This window comes from Myotis yumanensis, unplaced genomic scaffold (genome assembly GCF_028538775.1).
Source record: "Myotis yumanensis isolate MYYU_CA2020_CCGP unplaced genomic scaffold, mMyoYum1.0.hap1 SCAF_10, whole genome shotgun sequence".
NCBI classification, from domain to species: domain Eukaryota; kingdom Metazoa; phylum Chordata; class Mammalia; order Chiroptera; family Vespertilionidae; genus Myotis; species Myotis yumanensis.
This window is the reverse complement of record NW_027223761.1, coordinates 19,252,813-19,276,131: the sequence shown is the minus strand read 5'-3', so window position 1 is coordinate 19,276,131 and position 23,319 is coordinate 19,252,813. Positions and strand designations below refer to the sequence as shown.

The following is a 23,319-nucleotide window of genomic DNA, read 5'->3' as shown; positions in this document are numbered from 1 at the left end:
TGGCCAGAGGCCCTCCTCAGGGAGGGGGGCTGGACTGGATGTACAGTTTGTCCTGAAACTCTGGCACGGACTCCCAGGGGTTGGTGTGCATGTGCTTTTTGTACACGCATGTACATGTGTGTGTGTGCATATTTGTGACTCCTGTACCAGTGCGTGTGTGAACACATCTGCAACTATGTGTGTACTGACATGTACATGAGTGTGCTTCGTGCTAAGTTGCTAGTCAAGACAAAGATTAAAACATGCCATGGGAGAAAAGTGGGAAATGCTAGACTTTTGTCTGGGTCACTTGAAGTGACTTTCAGTTTCAAGAAGTCACTTGACTCGTTGTCTTGTTATCCACAGGGCAGGCAGCCCCTGTCCTGAGGGAAGAAGTAGCAGAAGCTTCCGTGCCTCCAAGGAGCTGCCACTCCCTGAGCAGCCTAGCAGCCACAGCAGGTCAGGATGGAGGGGCTGTCCCAATTTGCATACAGGTTTTTAAAAAAATCCTCATTGGAGGAAATGTTTAGAGAGAGGAAGGGAGGGAGGAGAGAGGAAGGGAGGGAGAAGAGAGGGAGGGAGGGAGGGAGGGAGGGAGAGAGAGAGAAAGAGAGAAACATTGATGTGAGAAAGAAACATTCATCAGTTGCCTTCCGTATGTTTCCTGATGGTGGAGCAAACCCACAACCCAGGTATGTGCCCTGACCGGGGATTGAACCGGCAACCCTTCAGTGCACAGGACACGCTCAACCAACAATCAACTGGGCCACTCCTGCCAGGCTTGCATACGGGTTTTTCTGGGATAAGGGGAATTCATATTTCCCTAACATTTCTTTCAAAATTGTAGAGAGTAATTTCAACCAAAGTTTAGAACAAAGAATATCAGTAAATTCTCTAAAATAAAATTACCTTGAGAGAAATGAAATCCAGGTTACTGAGCACTCGGGTCTACTCCCAACTCCACTATTCACCAGCTGAGACCTCGAAGGAGTAGATTAATTGCTCTCTAAGACTTTATTTTTCATTCACAAAAAGGGGAGAAAAATGGTGTGGTGCTATCATATATTATATACATTTGAATGATGCAAATGTGAAATACTGCAAATCCCTTTAAATTAAAAAAAAAACAAAACTCACCAGGGTTGCATGATGTCCTAGTTGGTGAGGTGAGTGGGTTGTAGACCCTGCCACATGACAGCATCACTTGCGCTGCAAAGTAACTGCCATCAATGTTATATCCTGAGAACCAAGCTGTCCATGATGCTCCTCCTACTTCTGATAGTGACATTAATGACTAATGTGCTGTTATTTTAATAAACAGCATTATCATTTAAAATACTTTCTGTATCCTAGAATGATGTTATCTTAGAGTTTAATAACTGATGGCATGAGTGCCAAAATCCACTCTCCAAATTCAATAGCTTTCTAGTGGGAGTTAGATGTGATAAGACGCCAGGAAACAGCCCAACCTACTTCCATGATGCGCCAAGCAGTTACCTTAGGAGGGGCAACTCTGTGAAACATTAGAGAGTTTAGTGAATAAGAAATAACACACAGGCAAACATATGCTCCAGTGGTTAAGGATTCCTCTCCCCACCTTCTACACTTATTTGCCTGGAAAATATAGTGTCAAACCACACAAGTCTTGAATTATTCGATGTCTTACGTCACATGTCGTCTCCCTTTAAAGGAATTGTAATCCATGAAAAATTCTCAGCACAGCAGCACCTGACAATTTGGTAAGTAAGTGCTCAATGCGTGTTGTTTTGCTGCTATTGTGGTTATCATCCTTGGCCCTAAAGATCTGTAGGGACCAGGATGGTTCTGACACAACCCGTGGCTCAGGTCAGAAGCCTTCCAGAATCCAGGCAGAACCTGAAGATATTGATCTCCAAGAAACAGTGGCTGGGGGGAGAGATCAACCAAAGGACTTGTATGCATGCATATAAGCCTAACCAATGGACACAGACAACAGGGGGGTGAGGGCATGAGTGGGGGTTGGGGAGGAAATGGGGGGATAAGGACACATATGTAATACCTTAATCAATAAAGAAATTTTAAAAAAAGGTTTTGTTTTAGATACCCCCCAAAACAAACAAACAAACAAACAAAAGAAACAGTGGCTGAATAAGTGTGAACTGTAAACTTCAGATCAAAGTTTAAATCCTCACAGTGGTTGTTTAAGAACCTGGTACCTCACAGGAAATTACAAATGTCCAAAAGGCTATGCAAGACAAAGTTTCAACAGCGACACCATGTGGCGGTAAGGAATAACTGCAATGGACCATCAATCACGCTTCAGGGTTTTCTCAGGAAGCCCTCAACCAAACCCAGGTGTGGAGGCCTGTGTCCCTGGGGAGGGGAAGCAGATCACTGGAACTTTGCCGCTCAGACTAGGACTGCAGGGCAGGGCGGGTGGGTGGGGGCCTTAGGGGTGTGTGTGTCTATGAATGCATGGCCCTCTTTCTCAAGAGTGACACATGCAGATGGAGGAGTCAGGGGTTAAATATGACAGAGAGAACAGAAAAGAGTAAAATGATGTGAAAGAAACTTGAAACTTCACATAATAAATCGTTTCTGATATTATGATATAGACAAAAAGTAGCAAGTTGCTGGGGGAAATTGTTAATAGTTTCTCTACAAATATGTAAGACCACTGTGGCAGATTGGAAAAGTGGCCACAGTTATTCATTTAATAATTGCAGAGTCTTTTCTTTAAAAGCGGCAACTTTTGCCCTGGCTGGTGCGGCTCAGCTGGTTGAGTGTCGTCCTGTGCACTGAGAGGTCACTGGTTTGATTCCGAGTTGGGGCACATGCCCAGGTTGTGGGCTCCATCCCCGATGTTTCTCTCTCATCCATGTTTCTCTCTCTCTCTCCCCCTTCTTCTCTCTCTAAAAAAAATTACATAAAAAAAAGTAGAGATGTTTTCCTTACTCTCTGTACCTAAGCTGGTCTGATGACTTGCTTTGGCTGATAGAATGAGGCAGAAGTGATGTTATATTGCCTCTGCTCACTTCCTTAGACCCCTGCCACCTCCACATATGAGTAAGACCAGACTATCCTCCTGGAAGATGAGAGTCCAAGAGGAGCAGAAGCTGTCAGCTGATTCCTTTCAGCCAAGGCCAAAGACAATGAAAGAGACTATACAAGCTCAGCAAAGCCAAACCTCATCACACCTTTCAGCTAATGCTCCAGCTAAACCTGCCAGGCCCACACAGACGCAGTGACTCATGAGCTAAATAAATGTTATTGTTTTAAACAAACACCGCCCCCCGCCCCCCAAGTGACACATGCTCTCTTACAAGAAAAGGCTCAGAACAGAAAAGTCTCTTCTCTTCCAGATTTTCTACTCTTCCCAGATAAATAAGAATCTTTTCTTTCCCTCTACCTGGATGTGGTGATTCATTCATTCAATCATTCACTCAATAGATTGTCTTTTTTTCCAGTGTAAAGGCACTTTGTTAGGCTTGGTGGGGGCACAGGGTGCAGGGCATAAAAAAACACAGACCTAATTTATAGTCTGGTTTGGGCAGAAAGGAAATAAGCCTGGCCAAATAAGCCACTGAGTGCATTCGAATTCAGCCGTGGGATCACCTTACAGCTGTGTGACCTTTGGGTAGTTACTTAACCTTTCTGAGCTTTCCCTTCCTTATCTCACAAGCAGGGATAATACCTGGCTCTCAGCATGAGGGAGAGGGGGTAAAAACGTGCCAAGTGCTGTGCCCCTGGATCAGAATCATTTCCCACCCCCTGCCTTTGCTCAGTCACATTTCATCACATCAGGCTCTCCCGCAGGAGGGGGCAGTTCCCCTGACTTTGGGAGGTGCCTCTGCTTTTAACAGTAGCCCAGACAGAAATTCCGCATCTTCCCAGCAGCCCGAGAGATCGACATCAGGGGCACTGAGAAAGGCTGGGCACACAGAGACCATTCTGCCAATCAAGCCCAATGTGAAGTGGTGATCTCTTCACGCCCCCAGAGCTACAAGTCAAGTCTGGGTGACTCTTGTTTGGTTCTGAGCCTTGGCTGGGAGACTGAGCTGCAAGAAAGGCCTCGGACCTGACATGGCATCGGAGGTTTTGCCCACATGGGCAGCCAGGTCCTAAGGGGGAAGCCAATGGTGTTAGAGGATGGGGTAGGCGGCTAAGCCATAAACAATCCTCAAACCCAGTCTTCTTGTTTCCCCTCTCAGAAACCCCTGACATCAACCAAAGCATGCACGAACCAGAAAGAACACACTGGCAGCTTGGGTCACCTCCCACCCTGCATGTCAGCCCAGAACTTGGCACTCAGCTCAGGCCATAGAGAAGGGGACCAGCCCCAAGGACTGCCAGCTGCCAGCCCAGCGGCAGTACCCAGCTAGGTGAGTTACCACCCTGCCCCTATGCCTCAGTTTCTCCTTCTCACCAGGGTACTCTGTGAGAGGGGAACTGGGAAGCCAGTTCCTCAGGTGGCAGAAGTTCCTGAGTGGGGGCAGCAGGGATGTGAGCTTACATCCTGGTGGCTGTGATGGCCTTAAGAAAAACACTCATGCATGCGCTAGCCAGTTTCCTCAGTGGTTAGAGCATCAGCCTGAGGACTGAAGGGTCCCAGGTTTGATTCTGGTCAAGGGCACGTACCTCGGTTGCAGGCTCAATCCCTGGCCCCAGTTGGGGTGTGTGTAGGAGGCAATCAATAGATGTGTCCCTCTCACATTAATGTTTCTGTCTCTCCCCATCCCTTCCACTCTCTCTAAAAATCAGTGGAAAAAATATCCTCAGATGAGAGTTAACCAAAAACAAAGAAAAACACACTCACCCCATAGAAATATTTCGGGCAGGACTAGCTTGATCCATGTTGAGACCCTATAGGATAGATGCTTGAGAAATGGCTGTAGACTGACAGCTGAATCCCTATTGTCATTGTGGGGAGTACACGTACCCATTGGGCTGCTTGTGGTTGTGAACCTGTCTGAGTGTGTGACAGCTGGGGAGAGGAGCAAGGGGGAGGGGCCAAGGATGAAGGGACCTGCAGCCAGAAGGGCTAAACCCAGAATTGCAGTCAGATCGTTGGGTGGACAACATTGTACCAAGGAGAGGGGGAGGGAGGGAGAGGAGACACACACAGTGGGGAAATGAGGGAAAAAGAAAGAAACAGAGACAGGGGACAGACAAAACGATGGGATTAGGAGGGAGAAAGGGAAGGAGGGAGACAGCAGGGCTAACAACCAGAGCACCAGTGAATCTGTGAGGATAACTAGAAGCGAGAAAAACACACCAAGACATCTTTAGAGATGAAAAGAGCGCTGTGTTAACATCTGTCTTCCCATGGGTCTCCCTCATCAAGCTGTAGGTTTTGAAGGCAGGCACTGGCTTAAGTCATCTTTATGCCCTCTGTGCTTAGCATAGTGCAGACATAAGGGCACTGTATTTGTTGAATAAAGAAAATATTAAGAAAAGGCAGAATTTTGCCTTAGCCAGTTTGGCTCAGTGGACAGAGCATCGTCCTGAAGACGGAAGGGTCCCGGGTTCGATTCTGATCAAGAGCGGGTACCTCCATTGCAGGCTCTTCCCTGGCCCTGGTCGGGGCTCCTGCAGGAGGCAACCAATCTGTATGCTTTTCTCACATCGATATTTCCCTCTGTCCTTCCCTCTCTTTTCCACTCTCTCTAAAAATCAATAGAAAAATATCCTCGGGTGAGGATTAAAAAAAAAAAAAAGGCAGGATTTTAAGCTAGAAGGGCAGAGACAGAGATAGTGGCTCTGGGCTTAGACTTGAGTCACAGAGACATGCTTTCGAACCTCAGGTCCGCCTTTCCTAACTGCTCGACTTTGAGCAAGACTGAGCCCCTCCAAGTTGAGAGCTTACATATCAAGTTGTGGAGGATGAACATCTGTAAAGCTCTCAGCAGACCACCTGTGTAAGCTCCCAACACTGTTAGTTACTGTTGTCACAGGCAAATAATCGAGACAGACTGGCATAAACGGATTGCATGAATAGCCTCCAGTGAATGACTTTGCCCTCTAACTCCAGTGCCTGTCTACTCGAACTTCAGGTCTTTCTATGTGACTCGCCTGCTTTGGCTGATGGCACAATGGTAAATTTGATGCCAGCAGAGACACAGAGGAGTGAAAAAGATAGCCTGTTTCTGACTCCTTTCTTGCCAACTATCACAGCTGTGTCACAGAGCCCGGGGAAGACCAACCAAGTCCCGGCCAGATCAGTAAGATCACTCTGCCAACCCGAGGCTTGGCTGAAATAATAAATAGTTGTTGTATGAAGCCAGTCTTTGGGAGTGACTCGTTACAAGGCAGTAGCTAGCTGATACAAGGGCATGGTTACCCTTGTCCTTTAAATGGAAAGGCAAATGAGAGAGGAAGTCAGGATCTGCCAGGTTTTATTTGTAGAGTCTAGTGAACTTGAACCAGAGAAAGCTGCAAAACGTGGTTTTTAGGCGGGCAGCAGCAGGGAGAGCTGCGACTGGGCAAGCAGAGGCTTGCGGGGTAGGGACTGCCCTAGCCTGACCCCTGCAGGTCTCAGGCTGTGGGGTCGTACACCCGCCCCATGAAGATAGGGAACCTGTGCTGCTGGTCCCAGAGCAGGAAGAGGAAGGGCTGCTGCACTTCAAAGAGCATCAGACTGCGGGCCACCGAGATCGAGGAGGCCGCCACCGCCTCCACCCCGCTCTCCATCAGCTCCAGCGCCGCCTGATGTTTCATCGCAGAAACCTGGAGGTCCGGGTCCTCTGTCAGCCCGCACAGGTTGAGATCGTAGGCAAAGTCAAAGAATTCTAGGGCATAACCAGAGAAAAATAATGAGTCAAAGACCAGCAACGAAACCCTCAACTGTTGGGAGACACGTGTCGGGAATTTTCTGGGTTGGTCCCAAATCCCAAGACTATCTTCTTCCTCCTTGTTGCTTATCAAAATATATATCATACCTTCTGCTCCAGTTCCTGGGATCCTCTGCCAGGAGGCCCACCTTCACACCAACTACCACTTTCTCTCAAGTGGTGAGAGGCCTTGCCCCTTCCCCCCCAAACCCTGAAAAATGATGCCACTGCTTCTCTGTCAACAAGGACCTTGGAAGTGAGGAACTATATCAGAAAGAGGTCATGTGTTATCAAATGAGGTCCTATACTAGGAAACAAGATAATCTATTAGGAGGTCAAGTTCTTGAACAGAATATGAAGCGATATATCTGGGAGTGAGGTCAAAAGTCAGGAAGTGAGGCCAAAGGTTAGGAAATGGAGTCTCTGTTGCCTCTCCTAAACTCAGAAGCCTCCAGTTACCCTCTTATCCTGAGTGCTTCTTGCACAATCTGTGGGATGGTTGAGTGTTATGAAATGTCTGTGGGGGAAGAGCATCCATGGCCCACCTACGTCACCTGTCACAGTGTCACAATGAACCACAGTGGAAACAGTCAAGAGAGCTGAAGACCTGGATTGGTGCTCTGGCTCACTTCTACCTAGCTCAAGGGATCTTGGCTAAGTTATGTAAACTTTCTGAGTCATTTCCTCATGATATGATGAGATAATAGCAAATCCCTCTAACTTACAGGATCGAGGGACAACCTGAGATTATGGATGTACAAAGTATTCTAGAGAGTGCTAAGTGCATTTTAGGGGCTCCCTCCTTCCTGCCACGCTTTTCTCCTCTGATGATCTGGGAGCTACTCTGAGCTGCCAGGGCTCACCTAGTTTCTCCATGATTAACAACATGTCCTGGTTGCTCTTGAGTTTGAATCGGGGCAGCATCAGGAGAGTGGGCTGGACCTTGACCATCTCCAGCTTCTTCATGATGGCCTTTAAGACGGAGGGGTTGAGAGCCTGCTCCATGTCTTGGAGACTGTGTTTCAAGTTCTGAGGTACCATGATCACCAAGCTCAGGTTGTGGGAGAGCTGCAGTTGCCCCACCTGGAGGAAAAAAGATGCACCTTATCAGTCCTCCCACCCTCTGGGGCCCAAGGCTGATCTTCAGTCTGCTGTTCCAATCTGTGCCATTTCAGCAAACAGCAGCCAGACTCGGGCTTCCAGGTTTTGCCATGAAATGGGGATGCCAGCCAGGTGAACAGTGCTGGTGAGATGCACAAGAATGAGCACAAGTTTCTGATCACACAGGCTGAAGATGACTCTACCACTGATTAGCAATGTGATTTGATCTTTCTGAACCCTGTTCCCTTCCTCTCAAGTGTGCATAGGGTGCCACCAGAGTTACCGGGTCAGTCCTTTGAAAGACTTGATGGCTCTGCAGTGCCTACGAGAGTAAGTATAAATCTCTTACTGTGACATTCAAGATTTTATACAAGTGGGTCCTAGCTTACCTTTCCAGTTTGCCAGTAGAAGGACTTTCACTGATGGCCAGACAAAAATATAAGAAAAGTGCAGGACTCATGGGTCTAATAGAGTGGTTCTCAACCCAGTGTGAATTCGCCCCGAGTGGACATTTGGCAATATCTGGAGACATTTTGATTATCACAGCTGGAGGAGGGGGTAGAAGCCAGGGATGATGCTAAATCCTACAATGCCAGGATAGCACCTCATAACAAAGGATTATCCAACCCAAAATGTCAATAGTGCCAAGAGTGACACTTTAGACCAGTGGTTCTCAACCTTCCTAATGCCGCGACCCTTTAATACAGTTCCTTATGTTGTGGTGACCCCCAACCATAAAATTATTTTCGTTGCTACTTCATAACTGTAATTTTGCTACTGTTATGAATCGTAATGTAAATATCTGATATGCAGGATGTATTTTCATTGTTACAAATTGAACATAATTAAAGCATAGTGATTAATCACAAAAACAATATGTAATTATATATGTGTTTTCCAATGGTCTTAGGCGACCCCTGTGAAAGGGTCGTTCGACCCCCAAAGGGGTCGCGACACACAGGTTGAGAACCGCTGCCTTAGACGAATAGGATATAACAGCATATCATTAAAAGGGCATGTGGTTGAGGTTGAAAGATGGATGAGAAGAATCTAGACTGTGGAATTCAAGTGAGCAATGAAGAAATGAACAGAAACTAGTCAATTGTTGGAATTTGAAAATATGGCCCAGAAGAAGCAGGATATAAATTGCTATTGACTGAGGAGCATGGACATGGGGGTCCCTGTTGATGGAGGCTTCAACTAGGGTGGGATCATCGGGGCAGTACGCACCCTGTGTATGGATCTTGAGTCTCTGACTAAAACGTACCATGTTATGGCCTTGAATTTCCAAGCCAGTAACCTGAACATTCCTGAGCTGGTAACTCTAATCCCCCTAGCTGGATGAATACTCTTTAAGTCTTAGGAAGATTCAGAATTAAGTATGGAAAGGACAAAGTAAACCGACTTCATAGTATTCACATCAGACGGTTAGTTCAGGATAATCTTAAGAAAATCAGACACACTAGTTTTATACTTCTAAGCAAAAAGGTATAAGATAATTTCACTAAGTTTGAGAATGATGTTGAGACGTTGGGGTTAAAATTGATTTACTCTTTAAATTTAATTTTCAGTTCACAGGTGTTTGGAAGATGTGGCCAAGCAAGGTTGTAATTTTGCCCTGTCAGGTATATGGTATACTTAAAAAGAAAATAAAGTATATTTATAAAGTATACCCATAAGCTCAAAGTGCTTATGGGAATATTCATTAACCATATTTGTAACCATGTTTGTAAATGGAACAAATGGTTTATAGAAGTGTAATCTGTTAGAAGTGACTTGATTAAAGAATAATCTTTGAGCCAAAACCGGTTTGGCTCAGTGGATGGAGCGTCGGCCTGCGGACTGAGGGGTCCCAGGTTCGATTCCGGTCAAGGGCATGTACCTGGGTTGGGGGCACATCCCCAGTGGGGGATGTGCAGGAGGCGGCTGATCGATGTTTCTCTCTCATCGATGTTTCTGACTCTCTATCTCTCTCCCTTTCTCTCTGTAAAAAATCAATAAAATATATTAAAAAAAAAAAAAAAGAATAATCTTTGAGCTGACACCTGAATGAGCAGAAGGCACAGTTATGTGAAAATCTGAGTGAAGAGGCACGAGGCAGAGGGAAAGCTAAGGCCCGCTCCCAAGGTAGAAACAAGCCCGCGTGTTCCAGGACACATCCTTTACTTCTCAGCCTGGAGGAGTCCTGGGTGCCTCCCACTGTTTTCTATCTAATAGGTCTGTGTCTTGATGTCCTAACAAGGCACATCTGATCACTGGGCATGAGACATTTTATTAATTAGAATCCTCTGGGCTCCATATTTTCTGTCTTCCCTCCTTCCCCATCCACTGAAATGATACTCTTCAAATTCTGCTAAGGAACTTAAGCCATTAAACACATGTGCGCACACATACCACATGTACACACATACAGCTATACCTGTCCATGTGCACACATATATGCATGCTGCACATGCATGCATACATCAGATGCACAGGACAGAAACACGACTCACTTTTTGCCATTTGATGGAGTAGAGATGAATGAAGAAACTTTAGAATCCTGCTTTCCAGCCTAAAATATACAATGCCTGCCTCGGCCAAGGCTGGAGAAAGAAGAAGGAGAAAAGGTAGGGTGGAAGTACAGAGGGAAGGAGTAGAAATTAGTAAGGGTGCACCCCAAACAAATGTGGCCACAGCAGAAAAGAAATCAGGACACACAGGAGGCACTGAAACAGGAGTAGGAAGAGGCAAGGACTGACCTTGGCCTTCAACATAGGGTCAGTGAAATGGGCCACCGGGTACTTCTTGCTGGTCATCATGGGCACTTTTATCGTTGAGGATTTCAAGTAAAAGGGCTCCCTCCTGGTTTTTTTGTGATCAAATGTTGTCTTCCACTTGGCTAGAGGGGAGAGAGAGGGGGCCAGTTACTCTAATACAGGTGGGGAAAGGACATAGAGCTGAAGTCCCCGTTAGCCAAGGGTAAGACAGGTACAATGGGATCCAGTCATGGAATGTGGGGTCTGGTGGGCTTTGAAGCCAGGAGGGGAGGAAGGATTCAGGATGGGAAGATGACCTGGTCCAGGGCCCCCTTACCACTTAGATAGATAGCATTGAGGAGGACAAGGCGGGTGTCGGAGGGCAGGCTGTCTAGCAGAGAGTTGATCTTGTGGTTGGTGTTCTCCGCCACCCAGGTGTTGATGAGCTCCAAGTTGGCATCACTGTCATTTCCCAGGGGTCTGGGGCTGCCATACAGGTACTGAGAGGCGTTCATAAAGGCATCCCTTATAGCCAGGTCTGGTGGGGGATAGAGGTCAAGAGAAGGAGGCATGAGTCCCCTGAACACTCTCCCCGCGTCTAAGAGCAGGCTTAGAGACGGGGGGTGTTTTCTGTCGATCTTGGTGCTCACTCCAATGAACACAGCATGTTGGAGCAGGGGTCCAGGCCACTCCTCGTACAGATGTGACAATGAGGCCCAAAGAAGGCAAATCCTGAACTTGGAGCAGAACTCATCCCAGGCCCCCCTTGCCTCGCTTGCCATGTGAGCATGGCTGGCAAGGTACTTTGGAACTTCCATTTACCTGTATTTCCCTCCCTTCTTTTCTTAATTCAAGAGGCAATAGAGCCTGCTTCCCAGCCTCAGCAAAAGTTTGTAGTAGGACTTCCTGGCTTTGGCTCGCCAAAGCCCAGATCCACTAAAGAAAACAGTGTCTGAAAGAGGAACTTTTCCTGGACTAAACAACTGATGTTGAATGCAGTTGTATTTACCATCAACCCAGCAAAACAGAGGATCAAGTTGATTTACAGTAAATAAGTAAATACAATGTTACTCAAATGCCATATTTTCCCATATCTAAAAAGAGGGTGTTCCCCCCCCCCCCCCACACACACACACTTTGTTTTTCTGTATTTTCTCAGTTTCTACGATGAACAAGTATTGTTTTCATCAGTTAAAAAAAAAAAAAAAAAAAAAAGCCAGAGTGTTACCCTGGCCCATGTGGCTCAGTTGGTTGGGTGTCATCCCTGTGCAACGAAAGGTTGCTGGTTCGATTCCCAGTCAGAGCACATGCCCAGGTTGTGGGCTCAATCTCTGGTAGGGGGCATGCAGGAGGCAGCCCATTGATGTTTCTCACATCAGTGTTTTTCTCTCTCTTTCCCTCTACCCTCCTCTCTCTGTAAAAAAAAAAACACAAAAAAACGTAAAGAGAGGGTCAGACTACATCTATAATTTTCAAACTTTCTCAAGCAGCAGAGCTGTGTTTTCAAATAATGTCATGTCTGAAGCCCACAATATAAAAGGGTTGTGATTGAGGCTGGGCAAGAGCTTAGAGTCCAGTTGGCTCTACGTCCCTCTCACAGGAAGTGGCACCCCCACCTCACTCTGCCTCCCTGATCCCCACTCCCTCCGTGACTTCTGAAGGAGCTGTGCAGAACCCTAGGGCTCTGTGGACCAAACCCTGAAGAAAAAATGCATTCGATCATGTTGGAAGTTTATTGCTCTTATTACCTACTTATTCATCTAACACATGTAAATGACAACAAATTCATATAATATAAAAAAGTGCAAAGACTAGAGGGCCCAAGATTCCCCTGACCCAGATTAACAAACATCTTTTGCCTATTTTATGTCTATAGCTCTCTAGTCCTATCTATTCATGAACTCCTATTCTAAACGGAGTTGGTGAATGCAAATGACTTACCCAAAATCTCATCATGGGGACTCTCTGTCTGCTGAAGCCCTCACCTGCTCTGCAGTCCATCCTGGATGTTCTAGCTCTAACATTCCCACTGTCCTTTACCCCAGTGCTGGGTCCCCCTCAGCAGCCATCCCCTCCCCGGCACTCACCTGGGCTGTGGAAGATCTGAGAGACTGAAGTGAAGCCCTTGGATGTGAAGGCCTTCAGGGCCTGGTGGACACAGCTAAAGTTCTCAGGGTAGGAGAGGACGGTCTCCAGGTTTTCCTTGGTGCTGTTCCCGGCCCCTACAACAAAAGGCAGAGATGAAGGCCTACTGCAGGAGGTGTGGGGGAGCCACTCTCAGGACCACTTTAGAGGGACCAGCTGGAATGGGGGTCATTGCTAGAAGGGGATCACATATCATCAGAGCTGGAAGCATGGTTTCAGGAGACAGTACATATATCAGAAAGAGAGGGGTCAGGGAATTATGAATAATCATGGTTAGGCTTCTCCAGGACTGCAAATACTCTTCTCCCCTATTTTCTACCTAATTTTTATCCCACTCATCATTCAAAGCCTGGTGCCTGTACTACATGAACTAGCATTTAGTTGGTTTAGGTTTATAAGGGTTTACCATATATGCAGGGATACTAGATGACTATTAAGAGGAGACATCAGCCCTGGCTGGGTAGCTCGGTTGGTTAGAGCGTCATCCTGATATGCCAAGGTCGTGAGTTTGACTCCTGGTTGGGTGTGCATGGGAGGCAACCGATCAATGTATTTCTCTCACATCGATGCTTCTCTCTCCCTTCCTCTCTCTCTAAAATCAATTAAACAAAGAAAAAAAGAAATGAACCAAAACCAATCAACTGAAATGTGCCTTCCAGGGGGCATTTGGCAGTGTCCGAAGATACTCTGGTGTCATAACTGGAGGGATGCTACTGGCATCTACTGGGTAGAGGTTAGGGGTGTTAGGATTCTGGGATTCCAGAGGAAAAGTTCTTATATATGCTCACTCTGTCTCTAGAAGCCTTCCTGGAATTTCCCCCTTAGAGTGACAGTTCTGTCCTCACTGCTTATAGTATTATTTGTGTCACTCCTGGGGTAATTCACCTGTAGCACTTGAGAGTAATCCTTCAGGAAGGCAGAGGAATTAGCATTTTTTGACCTCCCATCAAGCCAGGCACTGGGCTATCTACTTAATTTTAGGAGGTAAATACAACTCTCTCCATTTTACACACGAGGACTCAGGCTCAGGGATGTTCAGCGATCTGCCCAAGGTCACAGAGTTAGGAAATCCCAGAATCCTAACACCCCAAACCTCTACCCACTAGATGCCAGTAGCACTGCCCCCCATTATCACGATTCTACTCTACTTCCATCTCTTATGGTTTCATCTCTCTTATTGTCTGAACTTGAACCATAATTAATGTCTGGGACCTCGTTTTATATGTTCTTGTATAGTCCATAGGGTTTTTATAAACAATAGTGCCTATGAAATCATTGTTACATGAAAGAATAAATGAACGTTCAAGAATAAAAACATTACACCCCTCCCCCCTCCATTGCAGCCCATTTTTATAGCTTCCTCACTGAGGCATAGCTTTGTAGGTATCTGTGTTGGGGACCTCATGGGAGAGTCCGACATATAACCCAGAGGGAACTCCGTCAGGTTCTTACCAAGCAGGACCTGCGTGAGCAGGCTGGCGATGCTGAAAGGCGAGAAGATCATATTGGTCTCGGCCTTCTTCACTGACGAGAAGGCGTGGTAGAGCTTCACGGAGAAATCCATCAAAGCCTCCCCCAACATGGTCTCCGCTGAAGGATTCTCCAAGTCGGGGCAGTAAATTTCGGGCTCTGGGCAGGGCGGCCCAGTAGTGGGCAGGGTAGTTGGGTCGATAGGTTGAGTGGTTGACTGGGAGCAGGGCTGGGAGGTGGGGTGCAAAGTGCTATTGGCTCTTAGGATAGTTGAGTTGGTTGTTGGCATGGTGGAGGAGTCCACGGTGGGCTGAGTGGATTGAATCTCAGGGATCTCTTTCTCTGGGATGTTTTCGTTGATTTCATCCATCTGGTTCTTTGAATCCGTGAGGCTGAGGCTGGTACCATTAGGATTTGAGGAGGCTCTATCCTGTGGTTCAAGAAAAACTGTGTCTCATTTTTCTATGAGGCACAGTCCCCTCAAACACTGAAAGTGGGAAGAGAAGGTGGGGATGTGGACAATATTCTGTACCCAAGATAATTTCTGAAAAGGCCTGGTGGGTGAGGGACCTGCCCAGAGCCGTGGCCACAGATTCCTCCAGAGTAGGGGGCAAGGCAGCGATGGGTGGGGTGTGGGCAGGGATTTCTCTGCAGAAGATGCAGAGCAGGCAGGGGACGCTGTCATCGCTGACCAATTACTGCCACATAGGAAGCTGTTTCCCAAACTTTGGAGCTGAGTGTCAGCAGCCACTTATCTGTGTTCTTGAAATAAATAAATATATATATCTGCCTGTCTTGGCTCACCTGCCTACCCAGGATAGACATTTGAGCTTGTGGCCTTTGCTTTAGAACAGTGGTTTTTTAAATTGTGGATCACAACCCATTAGTGCAGCGGTTCTCAACCTGTGGGTCGAGACCCCTTTGGCGGTCGAATGACCCTTTCACAGGGGTTGCCTAAGACCATCCTGCATATCAGATATTTACGTTATGATTCATAACAGTAGCAACATTACAGTAGCAATGGAAATAATTTTATGGTTGGGTCACAACATGAGGAACTGTATTTAAAGGGCCAGAAGGTTGAGAACCACTGCATTAGTGGGTATTGAAAACAACTGGCATCCCAAAAGGAAGGAAGGAAGAAAGGAAGGGGGTGGGGGTGAGAATAGTATAGACCAGTGGCTCTCAATCAGAGACCACTCTGACCCCACCCAGAAGACCTGTGGCAATGTCTAGAGCAGTGGTTCTCAACCTTCTGGCCCTTTAAATACAGTTCCTCATGTTATGACCCAACCATAAAATTATTTTCGTTGCTACTTCATAACTGTAATGTTGCTACTGTTATGAATCATAATGTAAATATCTGATATGCAGGATGGTCTTAGGCGACCCCTGTGAAAAGGTTGTTCGACCGCCAAAGGGGTCACGACCCACAGGTTGAGAACCGCTGGTCTAGAGGCACCTTTGGTTGTCATACGGGAGAGAAGAGGATGGGGGGGGGGGGGGGTGGAGATGCTACTGGCATCTAGTGGGGGAGGCCAGGCTTAGGGCACAACATCCTACGATGCATAAGACAGCCTCTCATACCCAGGAATTATCCAGCCTCAAATGCTGTTTGTTCTGGGTTGAGAAGCCATGTACTTATTATCCCCATTTCACTGATAAAAGAAACTGATGCTGAGACTAAGTAACTGGCCCAGGGTCTCGCAGAAGCTGGAGGAAAAACTAGGAGGCAACCCTCAGTCTGACTCCGGGTCCCTGAGCATCACTACATCACCTGCTGAATCTCTAAGGACCCTGCGGGTGCCACCTTCCACACACAGGAACACACAGGCCGGAGTAAGCACCCACCTTGCTTTCCCCTGACCTCCCAGACCACGGGGACCTCTCACTGATTAACACCCACCCAGGTGTGTCTGCTACCACTCGCTTTCACAGGCCCATCCTCCGGAGAACCTGTGTCTCCGCTACAAACCCACAGCTCAGTGTCCACAACCCTTGCTTTTACATCGCAAAATGCTGTCGATTTCCTTGCCCTGCTTGGTCCTCCTTTATTCTCCACTTTATAAATTAGAGCAGGAGGGCTCAGGGAAGTGACTTGCTCAGGGCCCCCAGGCTGGTGCCTAGCGGGTCAGGTTTCGAACCTGTGTCCCTCTGAGTCTCCAGCTCTTTCCAGTCTCTCTATGAATGGAGCTGCAAGGATCACATTGTATGATCCCAAGAGGAGCTCTCCTCATTCTCCGGGGCCTGAAGGGTTAATGCTGGGCACCCCTCCACTCCCATCCCACGAAGGGCCACTCACCCCAGCCAGCAGCAGCAGCAGCAGGAGGGTCAGCGGGGTCAACTTGGAGGCCATCTGGGAGGCAATGTCAGCCTGGACCTGCGGAGCCAGCCAGCGTCAGGGCCGGCTTCGAGGCGTGGGGCCCACCCCCGGGCCCGCCCCCATTCCATTCCGGGGGCCCTTCCCCGCCACCTTCTTCCAGGCTCCTCCCTCTGTTTTGTTTTTCCCAAAACCGCTTCCCTTTCCCGGCACCGGCTGGCTCAGCCTCCCCCTCCCTGCCCCCAGCCTCCCCGCAGGCCCGGGTCTCCGTCCATCTGTTCCATCCTGGGGGTCCTGCTTTAGCCAAACAATGAGGCCAGAGGCTGGGGGAGGAGAGGAGGTCCAGAGGGGGGCTGCCCAAGAGGGGCGGAGGAGGGGGAAGCAGAAGTCTCTAATCTAGGGGAACCAGGTCTGTAGAGACTGCAGAGATAAAAGGGGGACGGGCAGGAACTTGGGGAGGAGAAAAAGGAGATGAGAAGACCCCCTCCCAACCCCCCCCCCTCCCAGGAACCAAACCTGCTTCCCAACTCCTGGTCACCGGGCAGCTTTAGTGCAGACTGAGTGGCTAGTCCCACGGGGTCAGGGAGGGTGGGGTGTGTATGTGTGTGGGGGGGTCGGTCTTCGCTATTGGCTGGCCCAGGTCACAGCCCAGTTACAAATTAAGGATGATTGATCGCTGGTGTGAGTTCCCGTAAATCACAGTGGGAGGGGTCCCTTGGTGGGCTTTGGGGGCTGGAGCAGGGATTTAACCTGAAGCCCATGGGGAGTGGAAGTGGGTAAGCTTGGATGCAGCTCTGAGCTTTTGCAGAAGGAAGCTCACCCCCTCCACCTTCTTGGGTCACGATAGAAGCAGCACACACAGATTGCTCCACAGTTCACAGGCAAGCAGAGTTGCTCATCTCAGCTGATCTTCCAAGTAACCCTTTGGAAACTGGCCCCTTTGTGACCATTTGATCGTTAAATCATTGAGCTTATTTGCTAAATCTGGCAACCATGCCTCCTCTGAAAAACAAGGCCCTCTCTGGTGACCTGATACCGCTCGCATGTTCTATGACTGTCTCACGGCTGGGCCTGGCAGGAACGTTGGCTGTTAGCACCAGAAGTGCTTCTCTAAGGGACTGACAGGGACAGAAACGGGAGAGAATATTTGTATGTCATGTTGGGGGGCGGGGGAGGGGCTTGGAAAAGACCTATGAAGACTCTGCACCTGCTTTGCGGCAACTTCATTTCCTGTGGCCACTTGGGAACCTCCTACATGGTGGGGAAGTTCCTTCACATCAGTGCCGGAAATAAAATGGAGTCACTCTAGTCAACCTGCTGCATTACTAAGATCGAGAAGGCTGAGGCATGAGTCTACTCTCATTGTAACTAACCTGGGGACTTAAACTTTTGAATTTGCCAGTCTTATGTCAATGCCTGAATATACACCAAACCTCTGATTGCCCCCCAAGAGGACTCATGTGTCTAGACTAGACCACCTGGCATCCATCATCCTGACTGCCTGACATCTGACTGATAGCCATCCTGGACCAATCCTAGGGCTAAGAGTGCAGGATTGGTTATTTTCAAGAAGGCTCTTTTTACTATAAGAACGCCTAACTGCTCTTTGTTCTTTGGAACACTTCTGGGTTTTTGTCTACCTGTGTTGCCGGTGTGCAAACTCAAAGGCCCTTGAATCAATCTTTATCATTTATTTCTAGCCAAAGCCTCCAGACCCTTTTTGAGTTCATATGACACATGGTTGGAGCAGCTGCACACACAATATCACTTCTCTATCCCAGGACCCAACCGAGATCACAACCTACTTCTTTGATCTCACACTGAGATACATTTGGGTTGACCCCCTAACTGCACACTGGTTCCAACTGAGGGCCTCGAAGGCACATTGAGCTTGTGAGTTCTGGGAAGTAGGTCAGCCCAACAAAAAGGTGGTGGTGGAAAACAACCTCACTCATCCTCTCCTTAATTCTCATGACACCTATGAAGTGGGTGCTAATATTAACCCCACCTTAAATGAGAGAGAGAGAGAGAGAGAGAGAGAGAGAGAGACAGAAATTAACTGACTCAGCCAACATAGTAAGTGACAGGGCCAAAATATGGACCGAGTCTTTTGACACTATGCATCACTGGCATACACCAAGGCTAGCCTGAAGCAGGCAGGGGACTGAGCACCCTCTGCCCAGCTGCAGGAGTCTGATGCTCTGTGGACCAGAGTCTCAGGGTGGACAAGGCCCGGTGGAGAGGTTTCCCAGCCTGGGGGTCTACTTCCTTCAGCCATCTCAGCTCTCTGGCCAAAGCCATCCCTGTACTCTGCACGTTTGGCGCTGTGTGTGCTCTGTGGAGACTTTCCTGCCTGAAGAGCTGGAGCTGAAGTGGAAGCTCTCCCTGACTTTTCCCCAACAGAATAGCCAGAGGTTGACTTAATTGTGGTGTTTGGAGAATTCTTCCCTAGCGTGGGTGTTCAGACAGTCAGTCAGCTTAGGGCTGTGAATTCGGTCCTTCCCCCAGCCCTGGGGGCAGATCTAGGTTGTCTGTGCCATGAGAACCTTCTCTCCCGGTGAGTGAGGAGGGATGAGGCCACAGGGACGTCTTCCCCCATGTTTTATGTGTACATGGCTTCTCCCCGCTGTGGGTTTCTGGTATTGGATGAAGTTCAAGTTCTCACTAAAGCTCTTTCTGAACTCAGAACATTTTATCAGGTTTTTCTCCCAGGCAGGTCCTCAGATATTAAAGGTTCCCATTGCTATGGGTGAACACTTTCTCACAATCAATATACCTATACTTTCCCCTCTGAAGAAAAATTATACAAAAACTTGGAAATATGGCAGAAGGATCAGGGTTAGCTGATTCTCACAACACAGAGAATCATTCAAGAGATAATTTTCTCAGTTCTCCCACAGAAAGGACTCAACTAGTACCACTCTAGATGCAGAAAGATGCTGACTGATTACAAAGAATGCCTTGGGCATTAGGGGTCCATCCTCTTTTCAGAATACCATTCAAGGGGAATAAAATTTTCTTTGACTTCTTACAGGTGTACGATTTCAATTAAATAAGATGAAGAAATTCTAGAGCTCTGCTGTACAATATTGCACCTTTGGTCCACAATAATGTGCAATTAAAATCTGTTCAGAGGATAAGTCTCATGTTGTGTTCTCATGAAGATAAAATAGTCCCTTTTTTAAAAATCTTCCCTCAGTCTTCTGGTAGGAGATGGGTGGGAATGAGAGACAAAGACAGGAATTAGATCCAAATAATTGTTCAGACACAAACACCCAGAACCTCAAACTCAAAATGTATTTGAAGATCCTGGAAGGCCAAGGAATACAGAACTTTTCTGGGTAGACATAAACAAGGGATGAGTCTTTACAGGTGTTTTAATGGGCTCATTTCTTTCGTTCTAAGGAATTTTTATATTACTCTGTCAAAGTTGTCACTGCAATATCATGTATATATTTTGTAAAAATTTTCAGACAACCCAGACATTTATAAAATGAAAAGATATTGCAGATACAACTGCTGGTAACACTTGTAAGTGTAGGGAGCGGCTATAGGGTTAAGCCTTGGACTGACCTGTTGGCAAAGCCACAAACAAGTTCCAGCTTAGAGGGCAAAGCCCTCTTATTATAATTAGGCTGGACCTTAGGGCTCCCTAGATCCTATCTGGGTAGCTAATGGGCTGAGGGAGATGCAGCAAGTGCTGCCAAAACAAGTGAAACTCACAAGAACACTGTAACTATGGTGACCACTACCTTGTTTACCTCTGGCTATAAAATAAAGGCTCAGCTTGCTGTCTGGATCCCTCTCTGTGGCCTTAGCCAGGCACAGGAGATCCACCTAGACCCAGCTTATCCTCTATGTCTGTCTTTTCTAAATCCTGCGCCGCCCCCCCTCAGGCTCACCGAACCCTTGGCCGAGCTGGCTTGGCACAGTAAGTGTGTTTTTCCAGACCTCCTCTTTATGTATAAAAATACACGTTTATACATTTTTCCCAGACACATAATTATTACTCTTCCATATTCTTTTTCTTGATTAAGTGTCAGGGCATTGTTCTATCTCATTCTTCCTAATAGCGGCATAGTAGTCCATTGTGTGGTTGGTATCACAACCTGTTTCTTTGATCTCACACTGAGACCCATTTGGGTGGACCCCAGGCCCCTAGCTGCACACTGGTTCCAAAAGGCTCCCTCTTGTCTGCCCGCTCTTACACTGCTCGCTCAGCACCTTACCTGGCTTCCCTGCCACATTTCTGTCTTTGACCTTTGCCTCCAACTCTCTGCTGACACCTCTTTGGATAGAAAACCCAGGTTTGGACTATTTACTCAGCTGTGAATTTAGTCCTCTTCAGATGGTAAGTTCTTGTTTTGAATTTTGTTTTGAGATTCTATATCTATACCTATATCTATATCTATATCTATCTTTATCTATCTGTTATCTATCTATTGAGAAAGACAAAGGTAAGCATTTATTCTAGTAAGGTCTTCAACTAATTGGGGTGAGGTCCATCCACATTATAAAGGGCAATCTGCTTTACTCAATGCCCACTGATTTATACATGTACATGTATATATGGATGTACACACACACACACACACACACACACCCTGTGGTTCTGTTTTTCTCGATAACCCTAATACAGACCTAAACTGAAGGCTCACTATTATGTGCTGCTTTGACAGCTGGTAAAAAGAGGAGAGACGTGAATGGCTCAACTTCAAGTCCCCTCCCCACTCTGCTTCCTCAGATCAGATCCTGTAGCCAAATAACTCTCCTTATCAAGGAGACCAGGCAGAGTTCCTACTTACTCTGAGTGGTGGGTTTCGGAATTATTCAAACAAGTCAACCACATACTACATCCTCCCATGGGAACCAGCGGGCACCGCATCCTCTTTGTACTAGAAACGCCGAGCCCCAGAGCCCCTGGTTGCTTGCTCTGTTCCTGAGTGCAACTCCGTGTGGCCCGGTGTGGCATGTGATGTCCTCCCCCTTCAGGATGGGAGCATATGTGAGCAATCACCAGCTATTATCTTACCCATCCAGTGTTAGGAGCCATGGGTTTAGCCATCCCCCTAACTATAGGGCAGGAATCCCTCCCTCAGCAATGGGACGAATAAGAGGCGTTTAAAACAAAAAGTTACTATTCCATCAAATTCTCCCAACACCTGGGGTTGTCATGTAAACTTTTAGCCAATCTATTAATGTCTCATTATGGCCTTAATTTTTATTTCGTTGATTACTCATGAGGTTGAGCACTTCTTCATGCGTACTGTCTATTTGTATTTTTCTTTGGTAGCGTTCTGATGAAAACAAAATGCAGTTCTGTTTAGCTCCACTAGGAAGCTGACGCCCCAGGACGCAGGGCTTGGCAAGAGCAGGCTGTGGGCCAAGTCCTGACTCTCTGGGCAGGTCAAAGGCCATGGGGCAGGGATGGCTCATCCCCTTCCTGGGAGTGTGCTGGAGGAGCCCAGGTGTCCTGAAGAACCCAGAATGAGTAGGAATTCCAATCCTGGCTCCTTGAGGCTTTCTATTCCTAGACCTCAGTCATCTGTAAAATGAATGGCTTTCATATTTGCTTTATCTCACACACCCCTATACTATATGTTCTTTCATATTTGTATTGGACTGAATTGTGTCCCCCAAAATTCATATGTTGAAGCCCTAATCTGCAGCTTGTATCTGGAGAGAGAGCTTTTAGGAGGTAATTAAGTTTAACTGAGGTCATAAGGGTGGGACCCTGATCCAATAGGACTTGGCTTTATATGAAGAGGAAGAGCGAGACCCACAGATACACTATTCGTTCGAGGACACGAAGTGAAGAGGCCAACGGCGTCTGCAAGCCAGGACGAGGGACCGCTCCAGAACACTATGCTGGCATCCTGATCTCAGAGTTCCAGCCTCTACAACGGTAAGAAGGTAACTTTCTATTATTTAAATCACCCAGTCGATGGCATTTTGCTGTGGTGGCTCGAGCTGACTACTACAATATTGTTTAATGGACTTGTTTTGTTTACTTGAATACACTTATATAAAAAGGAAACCTGACATCTCTGTAAGTGGAAAATCAGTAGCCCTCACTGTTAATAGAATGAATCAGGGCCGACCAGACACAGGGCCTTGAGCCCAGGATACTTTTAGGGGTTTATGAAATTACTTTAATTTTTAAAAAATTAACAGAAGAAACAATAAATGTAATAATGAATCAGATCTGGATTATATTCTTATTTGTACTAATGCAATAATAACATGCAACTTTAAAAAATATATTTGTATTGATTTCAGAGAAGGAGAGAGAGAAACATCAATGATGAGAGAGAATCATTGATTGTCTGCCTCCTGCACGCCCCGCACTGGGAATCAAGTCTTCAACCCGGGCATGTGCCCTGACTGAGAATCGAACTGTGACCTCCTGGTTCATAGGTCAACGTTCAATCACTGAGCCACATCAGCTGGGCAGTAAAATGTAATTTTTAATCGAAGAAGGGGCCACCCAAGGTAAAAGTGACCAGGGCCCCTGAAAGTCAGAATGCAGCCTGGAATGAAGGTACCTACTAAATAGACACCACGAGGATTTCAGTACCAGAGAAGAGAGTCTATAGGGTCCTCCTGAATTGAAATAGAGAAGGGCTACATCTTAATAAATCGACAACCAAATTTGTCATTTGATTAAACTGTTAGTTCAGATGAAACTTGTATTACTTTTCCTGCTTGTATATTGTTTTCCATAGAATTGCTTTCATACAGATTATTTAGCAAAGTT

At 47.0% G+C, this 23,319-nt stretch overlaps 1 protein-coding gene across 2 annotated transcripts in view; it reads right to left on the bottom strand.

Moving 5' to 3' along the window:
- Window positions 1–6,336: 6,336 nt before the first annotated feature.
- Window positions 6,337–23,319, bottom strand: part of SERPING1 (serpin family G member 1) — a 21,010-nt gene continuing 4,027 nt past the window's right edge. The window contains exons 1-8 of one of the 2 annotated variants that reach the window (XM_070428034.1): window positions 17,079–17,147; window positions 16,545–16,622; window positions 14,225–14,672; window positions 12,715–12,849; window positions 10,965–11,165; window positions 10,631–10,770; window positions 7,652–7,871; window positions 6,337–6,746 (exon numbers count right to left, since the gene is read on the bottom strand). In XM_070428034.1, coding sequence (XP_070284135.1) covers window positions 6,493–6,746; window positions 7,652–7,871; window positions 10,631–10,770; window positions 10,965–11,165; window positions 12,715–12,849; window positions 14,225–14,672; window positions 16,545–16,598 — 1,452 coding nt within the window. In that variant the 5' untranslated portion in view covers window positions 16,599–16,622; window positions 17,079–17,147 and the 3' untranslated portion in view covers window positions 6,337–6,492. Of the gene's footprint in view, window positions 6,747–7,651; window positions 7,872–10,630; window positions 10,771–10,964; window positions 11,166–12,714; window positions 12,850–14,224; window positions 14,673–16,544; window positions 16,623–17,078; window positions 17,148–23,319 lie in introns of those variants that run through there. The other variant, XM_070428035.1, reaches the window with a different exon arrangement.